The 17,500-nt window shown below is 46.3% G+C and overlaps 2 protein-coding genes across 3 annotated transcripts in view; both read right to left on the bottom strand.

The window, feature by feature from the left end:
• Window positions 1-6,190, bottom strand: part of pgap3 (post-GPI attachment to proteins phospholipase 3) — a 6,208-nt gene extending 18 nt beyond the window's left edge. Inside the window, exons 1-8 of one of the 2 annotated variants that reach the window (XM_080021505.1) lie at window positions 5,879-6,190; window positions 5,485-5,582; window positions 4,527-4,679; window positions 4,372-4,434; window positions 3,311-3,372; window positions 1,910-2,046; window positions 864-1,068; window positions 1-761 (exon numbers count right to left, since the gene is read on the bottom strand). The exon at window positions 1-761 is cut by the window's left edge and continues 18 nt beyond it. In XM_080021505.1, coding sequence (XP_079877631.1) covers window positions 698-761; window positions 864-1,068; window positions 1,910-2,046; window positions 3,311-3,372; window positions 4,372-4,434; window positions 4,527-4,679; window positions 5,485-5,582; window positions 5,879-6,140 — 1,044 coding nt within the window. In that variant the 5' untranslated portion in view covers window positions 6,141-6,190 and the 3' untranslated portion in view covers window positions 1-697. The remainder of the gene's footprint in view (window positions 762-863; window positions 1,069-1,909; window positions 2,047-3,310; window positions 3,373-4,371; window positions 4,435-4,526; window positions 4,680-5,484; window positions 5,583-5,878) is intronic. The other variant, XM_080021506.1, reaches the window with a different exon arrangement.
• Window positions 6,191-12,077: 5,887 nt separating this feature from the next.
• Window positions 12,078-16,115, bottom strand: LOC307245545 (myosin regulatory light chain 2, skeletal muscle). The gene is made up of 6 exons (XM_080021186.1): window positions 15,967-16,115; window positions 15,639-15,737; window positions 14,456-14,636; window positions 12,806-12,884; window positions 12,639-12,687; window positions 12,078-12,562 (listed from the first exon to the last, which is right to left on the bottom strand). The coding sequence occupies exons 1-6, from the start codon at window positions 15,967-15,969 to the stop codon at window positions 12,461-12,463; spliced, it is 513 nt and encodes a 170-aa protein (XP_079877312.1). The 5' UTR covers window positions 15,970-16,115; the 3' UTR covers window positions 12,078-12,460.
• Window positions 16,116-17,500: the final 1,385 nt, after the last annotated feature.

Below are 17,500 nucleotides of genomic sequence, written 5' to 3'. Positions count from 1 at the left end.
AAACTTTATTTATTCCGTTTTTTCCCCAAACCCAATGATCAAGTGGCGCGAAAGTGAAGGGGCGGGGCAGCAGGCAGATAAAAAAAAAAAAAAAACAAGTTTGAATCCGTCAAACATATATATCATCAAATATAATTTTGATTATATTAAAGTTGGTCGGTTAATTCAACATTTTTACAAAAGTGAGATTCATATTTCTGTGCAAAAATAATGTAAGAGCGCCACGTTCCGACTCTGGATCCAACCAGAACATCAGAGCCACGCCCCCCCCCCCCCAGGAAGTTGTAATGTAAGGCAGAAAGAAAGAACAAAGTTTCCATGATCAACACCACGGGGCGTCGCCGACTAATTCATTCAACAAACGACAAATGAAGGTGAAGTGCCAAGGCAGAAGGAGGTGAAACCATGAAATCAAAGCACGGCGGGAAAAGGCAAATGATTCAAAAGGCACAAAATAAAGAAAAGCTGCAGTGAGCTGCGGCGTCCTCCACGCCCACGCACCGCAGTACACCACCCTACATCTCATCCCCCAATCACAATAATCTCTTTTTGAATTGAACTCAGAATCAACCAAAACAAAATGTAAACAACAGTCAAGATCCAGGAGCAGGAAACCAGACACTGCTTCCTGGGTCTGGTGTCCGCAGGCTCTGATTGGTGGGTGGTTGGAAGGGGGCGGGGCCAACAGAGGCTCTTCCTACTCTAGTTTGACGCCGATCTTCTCTGTGTTCAGGAGGTGGAGGCTGTCGTCGATCAGGAAACTGGAAGGAAGCAAATACAGAATGAGGAGGGGGTGTGAGGAGGTGAGTAGGAGGAGGAGCAGGAGGCGGGAGGAGGTGTCAGGTGCAGGAGAAGGTGCATACCTGTAGAACAGGAAGTGCACTGGGATGGTGCTGAGGTGCCAGGCAGCGTGGGCATCCAGGGCCCACAGCAGGGGAGGGAAGTCCAGCAGCTCCAGCAGCGCCAGGCCGTGCAGCAGCACCACCACCACCACACACTTCCACCAGTACGGCAGCGTGCGGCGGTTCTGCCAGCACCAGCACAGCCACCACAGGAGGTTCACCAGGCCTGCAGGAGGAGGTGCTGTTACTGAGGAGGAGGAGGGGGAGGAGGAGGAGGTGGAGAGAGGGAGGAGGAGGAAGAAGAGAGGGAGGTGTAGAGAGGGAGGAGGGGATAGAGAGATGGAGGAGGTGGAGAGAGGGAGGAGGAGGTGGAGAGAGGGAGGAGGAGGTGGAGAGAGGGAGGAGGGGGTGGAGAGAGGGAGGAGGTAGAGAGGGGGGTGGAGAGAGGGAGGAGGCTTGGAGAGAGGGAGGAGGAGGTGGAAGAGAGGGTGGAGGCTTGGAGAGAGGGAGGAGGCTTGGAGAGAGGGAGGAAGAAGAGAGGGAGGAGGTGTAAAGAGGGAGGAGGGGATAGAGAGATGGAAGAGGTAGGGAGAGGGAGGAGGTAGGGAGAGGGAGGAGGGGATGAGAGTGGGAGGAGGAGGTGGAGAGAGGGGGGTGGAGAGAGGGGGGAGGAGGTGGAGAGAGGGAGGACGCTTGGAGAGAGGGAGGAGGAGGAGAGAGGGAGGAGGAGGTGGAGAGAGGGAGGAGGAGGCGAGAGGGAGGAGGAGGTGGAGAGAGGGAGGAGGATTGGAGAGAGGGAGGAGGGGATGAGAGAGGGAGGAGGAGGTGGAGAGAGGGAGGAAGCTTGGAGAGAGGGAGGAGGAGGAGAGAGGGAGAAAGAAGGTGTAAAGAGGGAGGAGGGGATGGAGAGATGGAGGAAGTAGAGAGGGAGGAAGAAGAGAGGGTGGAGGTGGAGAGAGAGGGAGGAGGCTTGGAGAGGAGGGAGGAGGAGGACTCCCCCTCTCTCCACCTCCTCCCTCTTCTTCCTCCTCCTCCTCCACCTACCGTGGTGAAGCTGTGTGACATACCGATGGTGGCGTTGGCGGCCATGTTGTATCCATAGTCGAAGCTGACAAAGGTCAAGTAGGAGACGTGGGAGGTGAAGGCCAGGATGAGCAGAGCCCCCACCAGGCTGGAGGCAGTAGGACGCCTCAGACCCAGAGTCCTACCACACACACACACACACACACACACACACACACACACACACACACACACACACACACACACACACACACACACACACACACACACACACACACACACACACACACACAGTTTAATGCTTAGCAGACCTGGACCTACAAGCCACAGGTTCTCGCTTCTAGACTGAAATTTGGGCAGATTTGTCTTTGTGAAGGACATGAATCAAGCCACGGACTGGTTGTCCTGGAGCAACACTTGCTTCCTTCTGCTCTGTCAATGTTCCCAACTCTGGGGACTGTTTGTTTTCCAGCAGGACCAGGCTCCACGCCACAGCCGGGCCCATCCGGGTGTGGCTGGAGGAGCACCAGGTCCAGACCTGAACCCATCACAAACCTCTGGAATGTGATCAAGGAGGATGGAGGCTCACGCCAAACAAAGATGAGCCGCTGGAATGTTTGCAGCAGCAGTGGCAGGAAGTCACCCAACAGAGAAGTGAAGGACTGGAGGAGAGGAGGCTGTGATTCAAAATAAGGGTTTTTCCACCAAATATTGAATTGAATTCTAACCTCTCTCTATATTAAAACACAAGTATCGTGTTAAAAAAAAAAGACTATGAACTTGTTTTCTTTGCATAATTCCAGGTCTGAAAACAACTGCTTCTTGTGTTATTTTGACCAGTTGTCATTTTCTGCATTTTCTCCCTCTCTTCTTGTCCTCCATCCAACAGGAAGTCCTCCCTCTCTTCTTGTCCTCCATCCAACAGGAAGTCCTCCCTCTCTTCTTGTCCTCCATCCAACAGGAAGTCCTCCCTCTCTTCTTGTCCTCCATCCTACAGGAAGTCCTCCCTCTCTTCTTGTCCTTCATCCAACAGGAAGTCCTCCGTCTCTTATTGTCCTCCATCCTACAGGAAGTCCTCCCTCTCTTCTTGTCCTCCATCCTACAGGAAGTCCTCCCTCTCTTCTTGTCCTTCATCCAACAGGAAGTCCTCCGTCTCTTATTGTCCTCCATCCTACAGGAAGTCCTCCCTCTCTTCTTGTCCTCCCTCCAACAGGAAGTCCTCCCTCTCTTCTTGTCCTTCATCATACAGGAAGTCCTCCCTCTCTTCTTGTCCTCCATCCTACAGGAAGTCCTCCCTCTCTTCTTGTCCTCCCTCCAACAGGAAGTCCTCCCTCTCTTCTTGTCCTTCATCCTACAGGAAGTCCTCCCTCTCTTCTTGTCCTTCATCCTACAGGAAGTCCTCCCTCTCTTCTCATGGTTCTATATAAGTCTGTGTCAGTACTCACCTGACGCAGCACAGGTAGATGGAGTAGAGGATGACAGCCGACGCACAGAAATAATCCATTTTCTGAAAGAGAAGAAGAGATTAGAACTAGATCAACACAGTGGGGAAATCCTGCAGAATCACAGCTGGACTCAATGCTGTAATGCAGTTAGCCACAGCCAGGTAGACAGGACAGCGCGCATGCTGCAGTGTTTATTCTAGATATTGATTTATTTCAGTTTCATTTCACATGTTTCTTTCTTTCTTCTGTTATTTTTGCCCTTTCTGCTGTAAAAAGGGGCTTTGTTTTTTTTCTCCGTAATCGCAAGATTGTAAATCCATAAAAAAAAATGTAACCTGATGTCACATGACCTTATCTTTCAGACACATTAAGAATTACAGGATTGGTTATTTCCATCAGCCAAAGAGGAGACTATACCTCCGTCAGGTAGGTGTTAGGGGTTAGCATTAGCATTACCTCCATCAGGTAGGTGTTAAGGTACACAAAAAGAAGTGAGAACCACTGGAAAACCTGTCCCAGAACACAGTCAGCAGAATACTCAATAAGAACTGTCTACTTCTTTATATGCCATTCCATGCCACTAGGGGGCGCACTGATAGCACTGATTTCCAGAGCGAGTTGCCAGAAACAGAAAAAAAAGCTGAGTAAAACAACAATGGCGACAGCGAGAGGAGCTGGAAGTTGGTTTGCTTTACATAAAGATGAAAAAATAATAAATAGGGAAATCAAACTAAATGTGTCACACAATGTCATCTATTGACAGTATATAGAAAACATTCTCTGAAAGCTCTGGAAAAAACTAATTTCTTGACCCGGAAAAGGAGATTGAAGTCCGTCACCTGCCGTGATGCAACGCATCTGGAGCGATCATGACAAGGGAGGTCTCAGAGCAAGAGGAAGACAAAGGACAGAGCTCCCCTCATGGGCTTGCACCAACAACACCGCAAGAACCCAGATCACTGCCTCAATTTGTTCTTTTCTTGTTCTGAACACGACTTTTTGGTCAAAAACTTTTTAGGTATGGCACCACCTTTACAGGTTAGCGTTATCATTAGCATTACCTCCGTCAGGTAGGTGTCCCGGGTGTGGAACACTGTGGACCAGAACCAGGCGTTCAGAGACACCTGGAGACAACAACACACACAGTGATGGTGTGTACTATGGGCACTGCGTGTACTGTGGGTACTGTGTGTACTGTGTGTAATGTAGTACCCACCAGGGAGAAGGCGGTGATGGTCTGGTACATGGGGCTCTGACGTGGCACCGTGCTGCGGTAGCGTAGCAGCATTAGCAAACATGCAATGCCGTTGAGCAACGATGCCAGAGCTGAGATGGGTTCCTCGAAGCACAGGAAGCGAGTGAACGGCCACTAGGGGGAGATACACATTTCCATAACTTATCAAACACCTACAGTAGAGGGGCTCAGTGACAACCTGGCTCTGTCATAGGACGCCAGCTTTCCAACAACTTCCTGTCCCGCTAGACCGGCCCACGCCCGCTTCCGGAACGGGACCGCCCGGCGTTGGAACATGATCTGTCCTCAATGCTCTGTCAAGACTTCCAAACGGCCTCTGGAAGCAGCGTCAGCAGCCGCCATCAGACTCTGGAGCGGTGGATCGGGCTTCACCATCTGGTGCCTGACGGAGCAGTCTGGGTTTGGTGCTTCACCATCTGATGCCTGACGGAGCAGTCTGGGTTTGGTGCTTCACCATCTGGTGCCTGACGGAGCAGTCTGGGTTTGGTGCTTCACCATCTGATGCCTGACGGAGCAGTCTGGGTTTGGTGCTTCACCATCTGATGCCTGACGGAGCAGTCTGGGTTTGGTGCTTCACCATCTGATGCCTGACGGAGCAGTCTGGGTTTGGTGCTTCACCATCGGACAGAGCAGTCGGGTTTGGTGGATCCAGGAGAGCACACCGTGCCACCTGTAAAGTCTAGTGCTGGGGGAATAAAGGTCTGGGCTGTTCTCCGTGGTCTACATGCTAATGCTATCTGGTGGCACTACATAGAAATTACGATGAAGACACTTGTGTATATATACTTGTGTATACACTGTGTATATACAGAGTTGATTATTCTAAATATTGTTGTCCTCATTGTGAATTCAACATTGTGTCTCAGTCAGCAGCGTGTAATGATATGAGGTTCTTTACTTTCAGGTGTCGGAGCCTCACCTTGCCATGGAACTGGGGCACGCGGTGTCCCTCAGCCTGGTACAGTCCCACCGTGGTCCACATGCAGTGATAGCGACAGTCATCACGACACGTCCAGCCTGGAGGGGGAGGGGGTGAGACAGGTTCCAAACTGAGAAACCACAACAACAACAACAACAACAACAACAACTAATACTACTACTGCTGCTGCTGCTGCTGCAGGAGGAGGAAACAGAAAAACCTGAAAAATCTGAAATGGAACCAGTACTTCTACTGTACACAGTACTACTACTACTCTAGTACTGTAGACAGTACCACCACAGTATCCACACTGTATTACCATTATGGCTGTACTACCATACTACAGTAGTACTGAGTACTACAAGCTGAAAGTACTTAGCAGTGAGATACTCACTATTAGCACTGAACACGTTGACAACACCAGATTCTATAACAACTATAAAGCAGCAGCAGCGGGAGCAGCCATTCCTCCACCCACCGGTCAGCGCCATGTAGTTGGGCTGGCTGGACTCGAAGCCCCGCAGCCGGGCTCCGGTGCAGTTGGTCCGGACGCAGAGCTTTACGCAGTCCCGGTACACCGGCTCCTTGTCGCCCTGTGAGGCCCGCACCGCGGCGGCCAGCAGCAGGACGCCGCCCAGCAGGGCCCGCAGCTCCATGGCGGCTTCAGGGGCTCGGCGGGCCGCGGAGGCTGGCTGGCCGGAAGGGCTCCGAGTCCCGGACAACCACAGCGGAAGTGTCCGTTGCTGGACCCGGAAGTCAGTGCGGAGACAATGCGCCTGCGTGCCTAGACAACAACTTTATTATTGCACTTTATTATTATTATTATTAATAATAATAATAATAATAATAATAATAATAATAATTATTATTATTATTATTATTATTATTATTGTTCTTCTTCTTCTTCTTCTTCTTCTTCTTCTTCTTCTTATTATTATTATTATTATTATTATTATTATTATATTATTATTAGTATTACTATAAGTATTATTATTATCGTAGACTTCCGTGTCAAACTAAGGCAGGTGTGTAGAAACTACAGCAGAATAATGGCTTAGAAAGGGGCGGAGACACTGTGGGCTGTCATCATGCTTCAAACCAATCAGATTGTGTGAGGGGCGGGGCCTGGTAAAGGAGGCGGAGCTCCACGTTCTATCCGGTCTGAGATTCTTCATGAAAAACTGAAAAAATTTAAAATAGTTTCTCATAGAAAAACCAACCAGAAGATCCTTTTCCAGCTCAGAGCTTATCTTCTTCCTCTTCCTCCTCTTCCTGTTCCTCCTCTTTGTCTTCCTCTACCTCCTCCACCTCTTTCAAAGTTCATGATTCAAGATTCAAGAGGTTTATTCGTCACATACGTATAAATACTTTCATACATACATATGCGTATGCTATAACCCAGTGCAGTAACCCAGTATGCAGTACAGTATGCAGTAACCAGAACAGTGATACAGTATGCAGTACAATATGCAGTAACCAGAACAGTGATACAGTATGCAGTACAGTATGCAGTAACCAGAACAGTGATACAGTATGCAGTACAGTATGCAGTAACCAGAACAGTGATACAGTATGCAGTACAGTAAGACAGTGGGGCCTGTGTCAGTGACTCAGTACTTTTCGTTAGGACCCCTGGTGAGTTCTGCGTCTTGATGTAGAAACTCTGTCTCAGTCTCTGTTCTCGCTGTGTGGCTGTGGAGGCTCTTGCTCGACAGCAGCAGCTGGAACAGTCGGTTGTGGTGGTGGTGAGGATCCTTCATGACGCTGCAGCTCTGCTACTACACCTCCTGGTGTATAAGTCCTGCCGGGAGGGGAGGGTGGTGGCAGTGGTACGTTGGGCTGAACGCAGCACCCTCTGCAGGGCCCGCCTGTCCTGAGCAGTACAGTTCCCGAAGCAGTGACGTGGTGCTGCCTGTCAGGATGCTCCACTGCTCCACAGTAGAAGGACTTGAGGATCCTCACGAGACCCCAATTTCTTCAGCTGCCTGAGGTGGTAAAGACCCTGCGTCGCCTTCCTCCCCATAGTGTCTGGATGTAAAGTCCATGTTATGTCCTCTGTGACGTGGACTCCCAGGTACTTGAAGCTGCTCACCTTGTCGACAGAAGTCCCATTAATCATCAGTGGAGCGCGCGTCCTCGGTTGTAATCCTCGCCGAAAGTCCTCAATCAGCTAATTAGTTTTTCTGGCGTTCAAGAGGAGGCTGTTGTCTTGGCACCAGAGTGACAGGTCAGTCACCTCCTCGCGGATGACCTTCTCATCGCTGTCGGTGATCAGGCCACCACCGCCACGGTGTCGTCAGCGAACTTGATGATGGTGTTAAAGCTGGACCTGGCCACACAGTCGTGTGTACAGGGAACACAGTAGAGGGCTGAGGACGCAGCCCCTACTGTACTCTTGATCCTGTTCCTCTTGTTCCTCTTCCCCCTTTTCCTCCTCTTCTTCCTCTTCCTCTTCTTCCTATTCTTCCTGTTCCTCCTCTTACTCTTCCTGTTCCTCCTCTTCCCCTCCCTCTTCCTCTTCCTCTTCTTCTTCCTCTTACTCCTCTTCCCTTTCCTCCTCTTCCTCTGCCTTCTCTTCCTGTTCCTCCTCTTCCCCTCCCTGTTCCTCTTCCTCTTCTTCTTCCTCTTACTCCTCTTCCTGTTCCTCATCTTCCTTGTCTCCCTCTTCGTCTTCTTCCTTGATCTCTTCCTCCCTATTCATCTTCCTCCTGTTCCTCCTGTTCCTCCTGTTCCTCCTGTTCCTCTTCTTCCTCTGCCTCTTTCTCTTCTTCCTCATCTTCCTCTTCTTCTTCTTCTTCCCCTTCCTTTTTTCTATTTTTTAAAATTTTCATTTATTTTCCCCCTGTGCTGTCAGCATGCTGCACATACAACACAGAGTACTTGTTGCGTTGCATCTAGGACAGAGTTAGTTGCAAGTGGAGTTGAACTTGTCAACCTGCAATGAAACTCTTTATTCATCTTTAATCATCAACAACTGCTGCAACAACTCTGTCCTGTGACGAGCTGTGGGACGAGCAGAGCACAGCATTTTATTACATGCAACCACCACCAACCCCATCTTTGGAGAACCATCTCACCATGTTTGGGTCTTTAAACAAATAATCATTACTACTCCAAGAGGGAGAATCACCACGGGTGAGACAAATAAACATAGAACCAAACAACATGTACATGGAAAAACATAAACATAGAAACAAACAACAACATGTACATGGAAAAACGTAAACATAGAACCAAACAACAACATGTACAAGGAAAAACATAATCATAGAAACAAACAACAACATGTACATGGAAAAACATAAACATAGAACTAAACAACAACATGAACATGGAAAAACATAAACATAGAAACAAACAACATGTACATGGAAAAACATTAACATAGAACCAAACAACAACATGAACATGGAAAAACATAAACATAGAGACAAACAACAATATGTACATGAAAAAACATAAACATGGAAACAAACAACAACATGTACATGGAAAAACATAAACATAGAAACAAACAACATGTACATGGAAAAACATAAACATGGAAACAAACAACAACATGTACATGGAAAAACATAAACGTAGAAACAAACAACATTTACATGGAAAAACATAAACATCAAAACAAACATGTACATGGAAAAACATAGCCATAGAACCAAACAACAACATGTACATGGAAAAACATAAACATAGAAACAAACATGTACATGGAAAAACATAGCCATAGAACCAAACAACAACATGTACATGGAAAAACATAAACATAGAAACAAACATGTACATGGAAAACATAAACATAGAACCAAACAACAACATGTACATGGAAAAACATAAACATAGAAACAAACAACATTTACATGGAAAAACATAAACAAAGACCAAACAACAACATGTACATGGAAAAACATAAACAAAGACCAAACAACAACATGTACATGGAAAAACATAAACATAGACCAAACAACAACATGTACATGGAAAAACATAAACATCGAAACAAAAAACAACATGCACATGGAAAAACATAAACATAGAAACAAACAACAACATGTACATGGAAAAACATAAACGTAGAACCAAACTACATGTACATGGAAAAACATAAACATAGAAACAAACAACAACATGTAGATGGAAAAACGTAAACATAGAACCAAACAACAACATGTACAAGGAAAAACATAATCATAGAGAGGGGGGGGTTGGGGGGGTGGGGGGGGGGTGTTTGATGTGTTTGGAAAACATAAAAATAGAACCCAAACAACAATATGTGCATGGAAAGCATAACATGGAACCAAAACTTAACATAATTATGGAAAAACATAAAGTAGGGGGGGGAGGGGGGTGGGGGGGGGGGGGGGGGTTTGGGGTTTTTTGTTTGGGTGGAAATGAAACATTATGTGGTTAATTAACATAGAAACAAACAACATTTACATGGAAAACATGGAAAAATTTAATGTGAAAATGTTGATTGATTACTGGTAGGGTTACGTATGTACTGTGGTTTGACTTAATTGACAAACATTGTACTGGGTTGTTTTTTTGTTGTGGTAGGGGGGGGGGGGTGGGTGGGGTTGGTGGTGGGGTTGGTGGTTGGTTGGTGGGTAGAACATGTAATGAAGAAACATAAACATAGTACAAACAACAGGTATATGGAAAAACAAACATTATTATTATTCTTCTTCTTCTATATTATTATATATATATATACTGTTATATATTATTATTATTATTATTATTACTATGATTATGATTATTATATAGTGTTATATATTATTATTTTATAAATGGTGTTATATATTATTATTATTATTATTATTATTATTATATATACACTGTTATATGTTATTATTATATATGCTGTATATATAGTGTTATTTATAATTATTATATATATTTAGTGTTATATATTATTATTATATATATCGTGTTATATATTATTATTATATATATAGTGTTATATATTATTATTATATACATAGTGTTATATATTATTATTATATATATCGTGTTATATATTATTATATATATAGTGTTATATATTATTATTATATATATCGTGTTATATATTATTATTATATATATAGTGTTATTTATTATTATTATATATATCGTGTTATATATTATTATATATATAGTGTTATATATTATTATTATATATATAGTGTTATATATTATTATTATAAACATAGTGTTATATATTATTATTATATATATCGTGTTATATATTATTATATATATAGTGTTATATATTATTATTATATATATCGTGTTATATATTATTATTATATATATAGTGTTATATATTATTATTATATATATCGTGTTATATATTATTATTATATACATAGTGTTATATATTATTATTATATATATCGTGTTATATATTATTATATATATAGTGTTATATATTATTATTATATATATCGTGTTATATATTATTATATATATAGTGTTATATATTATCATTATATACATAGTGTTATATATTATTATTATATATACTGTCATATATTATAATATATATAGTGTTATATATTATTATTATATATATCGTGTTATATATTATTATATATATAGTGTTATATATTATCATTATATACATAGTGTTATATATTATTATTATATATACTGTCATATATTATAATATATATAGTGTTATATATTATTATTATATATATAGTGCTGACCTTCATGGTGCGGAGTTCAGAGGTGTACCAGGGGGCAGGGCGAGTGAAGGAGCCAGTTCGGGTTTTGAGGGGGGCACAAGAACTGAGACTGAGGGAGACGAGCCTGTCGACACAGACCAGCGGCTGCAGAACAGAGTGCACACGGGATTTGCTGTGATGACGTTGCCTCCGCCGGTTCGACATTATGGGTGGAATGGTGCTGTGGTGGTGATTTGAATAAACAGACTTACAGCGAGCAGCCCTGTGGATATAGCGAGGGTGGCGCAGGAGTCCGATGGATTTAATGTCGGCGAGGCAGTTTGGAGCGGAGTGACGGGAGAGATTCATGAGTTCCAATGCAGAGTATTTTAAGAGAACCGTCTCAGCAACAGGTGAGTGCCTATCTCAGGGAGGGCTAGCAGCAAGATGACAGGGCTGGGAGCTGACAAGACGGCAAGCCGTTGATCCAGTTTCAGCGGAAAAACTATAAAATAAATAGCCTCAGGTAGTTGCAGCAGTGGGCCAAAACAGAAATAGCGATGGCCAAAAGTCCGGGGAGAGGAGAAACAAAGTAAAACAGACACGCAAACACGCAGGTGAGAAGCAGCAACAAAATGCATCGCCATGTGTCAATTCAAGTGAGTATTATTCCTGTACTATTACTACTGTACTATTACTACTGTACTATTATTCCTGTACTATAATTCCTGTACTATTACTACTGTACTATTACTACTGTACTATTATTCCTGTACTATAATTCCTGTACTATTACTACTGCACTATTACTGCTTAACTATTACTACTGTACAATTACGACTCTACTATTATTCCTGTACTTTTACGACTGAACTATTACGGCTATACTGTTATTTTCAAGGTACTTTTGCACGGGTATTGAAACTGCAGCAAACAGACTCGTTGTGTATGAAAGATCAGCGGCTTTATTTCTTAATTTGTCACAGTGGATGAACAGGGCAGCAGAAGAAACAGAACTTGTCTTTCTTTCTGCTTTTTCACTCTTCACAGCTTCTCTCCATCATTTCAAAATCAAAGTCTCTTCCTTCTACCACGGAGACGTTAGGACAGAGGGGGCGGAGCTATTGTAGCACGCTGCCCCTACTCTCTTAACGTGTCACGTGGGGGCGTGCACGGCAGGGGGTCCACGTGCACGTTCAGACCTCAGATCTGCTTGTTCCTTGGGACCCCAGCACCGTGCACACTGAGCTGTGGGTGTGGTCTGATGGGGGTAATGACGGAGAGCGAGGGAGGGATGGGGTGAGCAGAGATGGAGGGATGAAGCTCTACTCCTCCTTCTCTTCTCCGTGTGTGATGACGTAGCAGATGTTCTTGTAGTCCACGTTTCCGGCCACATCGGGGGGGAAGGCGGCCCACAGGTTGGTCATCTGGGGGGGAGGGGGGGAGTATTATTGTGGAGGGAGAGAAAGGTGGAGGTAAAGGGAGAGAGAGGGAGAGACTCACCTCCTCAGCGGTGAACCTGTCGCACTGGGTGGTCAGCAGCTCCTCCAGTCTGGAGAGAGGAGAGAACAGATCCATCACAGTAAACATCAGACAGTGTATGATCATCAGTCTGATCATCATGGGATGTATCAGGAAATGACATCATCATCTCCAGGGAAACAACGTACAATTCCTTCTTGATGGAACCGGTCGCCTCAGGGTCCAGGACCTTGAAGGCACTGACGATGACGTCCTCAGGGTCAGCTCCTGGACAGGAAACAGGAAGTCAGGAAACAGGAAGTCAGGAAACGGGAATGTATGTATGTGTTGCAGTGTGTGTGTGTGTGTGTTGCAGTGTGTGTACGTGTTGTAGTGTGTGTGTTGCAGTGTGTGTATGTGTTGCAGTGTGTGTGTTGTAGTGTGTGTGTGTTGTAGTGTGTGTGTTGCAGTGTGTGTGTTGCAGTGTGTGTGTTGCAGTGTGTGTGTTGCAGTGTGTGTGTTGCAGTGTGTGTATGTGTTGCAGTGTGTGTGTTGTAGTGTGTGTGTGTGTTGTAGTGTGTGTGTTGCAGTGTGTGTGTTGCAGTGTGTGTATGTGTTGCAGTGTATGTGTTGTAGTGTGTGTGTTGCAGTGTGTGTGTTGCAGTGTGTGTATGTGTTGCAGTGTGTGTGTTGTAGTGTGTGTGTTGCAGTGTGTGTGTTGCAGTGTGTGTATGTGTTGCAGTGTATGTGTTGCAGTGTGTGTGTTGCAGTGTGTGTATGTGTTGCAGTGTGTGTGTTGTAGTGTGTGTGTGTTGTAGTGTGTGTGTTGCAGTGTGTGTATGTGTTGCAGTGTGTGTGTTGTAGTGTGTGTGTGTTGTAGTGTGTGTGTTGCAGTGTGTGTATGTGCTGCAGTGTGTGTATGTGTTGCAGTGTGTGTGTTGTAGTGTGTGTATGTGTTGCAGTGTGTGTGTTGTAGTGTGTGTGTTGCAGTGTGTGTGTGACAGTATGTGTGTATGTGTTGCAGTGTGTGTGTTGCAGTGTGTGTCTATGTTGCATGTGTGTGTTGTAGTGTGTGTGTGTGTGTTGCAGTGTGTGTATGTGTTGCTGTGTGTGTGTGGCAGTGTGTGTATGTGTGGCAGTGTGTGTTGCAGTGTGTATACTGTGTCGCAGTGTGTGTGTGTTGCAGTGTGTGTGTGTGTGTGTGTGTTGCAGTGTGTATACTGTATGTGCCGCAGTGTGTGTGTGTTGCAGTGTGTATGTGTTGCAGTGTGTGTGTGTTGCAGTGTGTACATGTGTTGCAGTGTGTATATGTGTCGCAGTGTGTGTGTGTTGCAGTGTGTATATGTGTCGCAGTGTGTGTGTGTGTTGCAGTGTGTATACTGTATGTGTCGCAGTGTGCGTGTGTGTTTCAGTGTGTGTGTGTTGCAGTGTGTACATGTGTTGCAGTGTATATGTGTCGCAGTGTGTGTGTGTTGCAGTGTGTATACTGTATGTGTCGCAGTGTGTGTGTGTGTGTTGCAGTGTGTGTGTGTTGCAGTGTGTACATGTGTTGCAGTGTGTGTGTGTTGCAGTGTGTATATGTGTTGCAGTGTGTGTGTGTGTTGCAGTGTGAGTTTGTTGTAGTGTGTGTGTATGTGGTGCAGTGTGTGTGTGTTGCAGTGTATATATGTGTTGCAGTGTGTGTGTGTTGCAGTGTGTATATGTGTTGCAGTGTGTGTGTGTGTTGCAGTGTGAGTTTGTTGTAGTGTGTGTGTATGTGGTGCAGTGTGTGTGTGTTGCAGTGTATATATGTGTTGCAGTGTGTGTTTGTTGTAGTGTGTGTATGTGGTGCAGTGTGTGTGTGCTTGTGTGTTCCCCACCCTTGAGCTTCTCTCCGAACATGGTGAGGAACACGGTGAAGTTGATGGGGCCGCTGGCCTCCTTCACCATGGCCTCCAGCTCCTCATTCTTCACGTTGAGCTGCCCCATGGTGGCCAGCACGTCGCGCAGGTCGTCCTTGCTGATGATGCCGTCTCTGTTCTGGTCGATGATGGTGAACGCCTGCCGAGAAAATCAATACTGCTAAGCTGCTGAGCTGCTAATCAAAAAGAGCTGCTGATCAATACATGGTGCCGATCAATTAGAGCTGCTAATCAATAAGAGCTGTTGATCAATAAGAGCTGCTGATCAATAAGAGCTGCTGATCAATATGTGGTGCTAATCAATATGAGCCGCTGCTCAATAAGAGCTGCTACTCACTAAGAGCTGCTAATCAATAAGAGCTGCCGACAAGGCAATCAGATGATTGCTTTGAGCTTCTGCAGGAGTTTGTCAAATTAAGAGCGTAAATGAAAGGATCCTCTTTCACATTCACGCTCTTATTGTGGCGGAGCGCTGCCCTTCACAGAGCGAAACCCAAGAAGGCGGCGCGGCCCCCGGGGCCCTGGCAGCTGCAGGACACTTGTCTCCTGAGGTGTTAAAATGGTCTCGGAATGTCAGACGGGCCCCTTGTGACATTTAAGGAGAAGGTTTGGATTACACCCTCCCCAAGTGTCCCTGTCTCCAAGGACCTTCAAGGTCCCAAAATGGCCGCTCCATTCTCTAGGCTGGAGGACATCTTTACAAGATCCCTGTTGGAGCTACTGACAACAACAGACCAAGGACCTTCACATTTAATATCTAAACCAGGAACCTAATTAAGCTTTTGTTAGCGTTAGGGTTAGCATCCTGAACTTTTGGAAGGTCTCTCTGGTAAAATGATCCAGAGCGTCACATGATCTCCACAGAGTGTAAACGCCATTCCTCACATCCACCATAACCTTCTACACATCCATTAAAACAACCAAACTGACACCACCTGTCCACCGTCTCCAACTCCAGGAAGAACACCAGTGCTCTGAACCCTGGATCTGGAGAGCCTGGACCTGGAGAACCTGAACCTGGAGAACCTGGAGAACCTGAACCTGGTAACCTGGATCTGGAGAGCCTGGATCTGGAGAACCTGAACCTGGAGCACCTGGACCTGGAGAACCTGAACTTGGAGCCGGGCAGAGGGGACTTTACCTCCTTGTACTCCTGGATCTGGCTCTGCTCAAACATGGAGAAGACATTGGAGGACCCTCCCTCTCCCTGCTGCTGCCTCCTCTTGGCCTTCTTCGGCGCCTGGCAGAGGAACCCACATGTTAGACTTGGACGAAAACTTCTACTGTCGCTCAATGGTCGATAAATGTTTCAATATTTGCAAAATAATATTGAAAGCATCTAAGAACTAATCCATGAATCCTGAAAGATCAGCCTAATCGTCATGGGTTTGGGCTCTGAAAGAGATAAGATTGAAGATAAGATAACCGAGCAGAAGGTGCAGGACCCGGAGGCTCCGAAGGACACTCACCATCTCTGGAGTCTGGAGGAGTCGTTTGGTGAAGAAGAAGAAGAAGAAGAGCCTGCGCCAAGCGGTGGGACTGACATGAGGCTGTGGAGTCCATGGGCTCTTATATAGCGTCCGGAGGAGCTAACTTTAGCAGCAGCTTCAGGTTTGGAAGAAAAAAGGGTGCTGAGGATGAGGGGGGGGGGGGGGGGGGGGGTGGGGGTGTCGTCTTTCCCAGGCTCCAAAATAGGTTCCAGGTCCTGGAATGAGGTGAATTCAACGCCAACACCATGCAGCGACAGTTTTGTTGTCACCGTGGACTAATAAGGACAAAGTGGACGCCCTGCTTCTGCTCTGCTGAGTAGTCCAGTGTGGTGGCTTCATGGGGCTTCATGTGGCTTCACGGGACTTCACGGGGCTTCATGGGGCTTCATGTGTCTTCACGGGGCTTCATGTGGCTTCGTGTGGCTTCACGGGGCTTCACGGGGCTTCATGGAGCTTCATGGGGCTTCATGGAGCTTCATGGGGCTTCATGGGGCTTCATGGGGCTTCATGGAGCTTCATGGGGCTTCATGTGCCTTCGTGTGGCTTCATGGGGCTTCATGGAGCTTCATGGGGCTTCATGGGGCTTCATGGGGCTTCATGTGGCTTCACAGGGCTTCAAGTAGCTTAATGGGGCTTCAAGTAGCTTCATATGGCTTCATGGGGCTTCATGGGGCTTCAAGTAGATTCACGGGACTTCATGAGGCTTCACAGGGTTTCAAATGGCTTCACGGGACTTCACGTGGCATCACGGGCTTCACATGGCATCATGGGGCTTCATGTGGCTTCATGGGGCTTCATGGGGCTTCCTATCGCTTCATGTGGCTTCATGGGGCTTCATGTGGCTTCATGTGGCTTCATGGGGCTTCATGGGGCTTCATGTGGCTTCATGGGGCTTCATGGGGCTTCCTATCGCTTCATGTGGCTTCATGGGGCTTCATGGGGCTTCATGTGGCTTCATGGGGCTTCATGTGGCTTCATGGGGCTTCATGGGGCTTCCTATCGCTTCATGTGGCTTCATGGGGCTTCATGTGGCTTCATGTGGCCTCATGTGGCTTCATGGGGCTTCATGTGGCTTCATGGGGCTTCATGTGGCTTCATGGGGCTTCATGTGGCTTCATGTGGCTTCATGGGGCTTCATGGGGCTTCCTATCGCTTCATGTGGCTTCATGGGGCTTCATGGGGCTTCATGTGGCTTCATGGGGCTTCCTATCGCTTCATGTGGCTTCATGGGGCTTCATGGGGCTTCATGTGGCTTCATGGGGCTTCCTATCGCTTCATGTGGCTTCATGGGGCTTCATGGGGCTTCATGTGGCTTCATGGGGCTTCATGTGGCTTCATGGGGCTTCATGGGGCTTCCTATCGCTTCATGGGGCTTCCTATCGCTTCATGTGGCTTCATGGGGCTTCATGTGGCTTCATGGGGCTTCATGTGGCTTCATGGGGCTTCATGGGGCTTCATGGGGCTTCCTATCGCTTCATGGGGCTTCATGGGGCTTCCTATCGCTTCATGGGGC

Source organism: Zeus faber (genome assembly GCF_960531495.2).
Source record: "Zeus faber genome assembly, chromosome: 20".
Taxonomy (NCBI): domain Eukaryota; kingdom Metazoa; phylum Chordata; class Actinopteri; order Zeiformes; family Zeidae; genus Zeus; species Zeus faber.
This window is presented reverse-complemented; position numbering and strand designations above follow the sequence as displayed.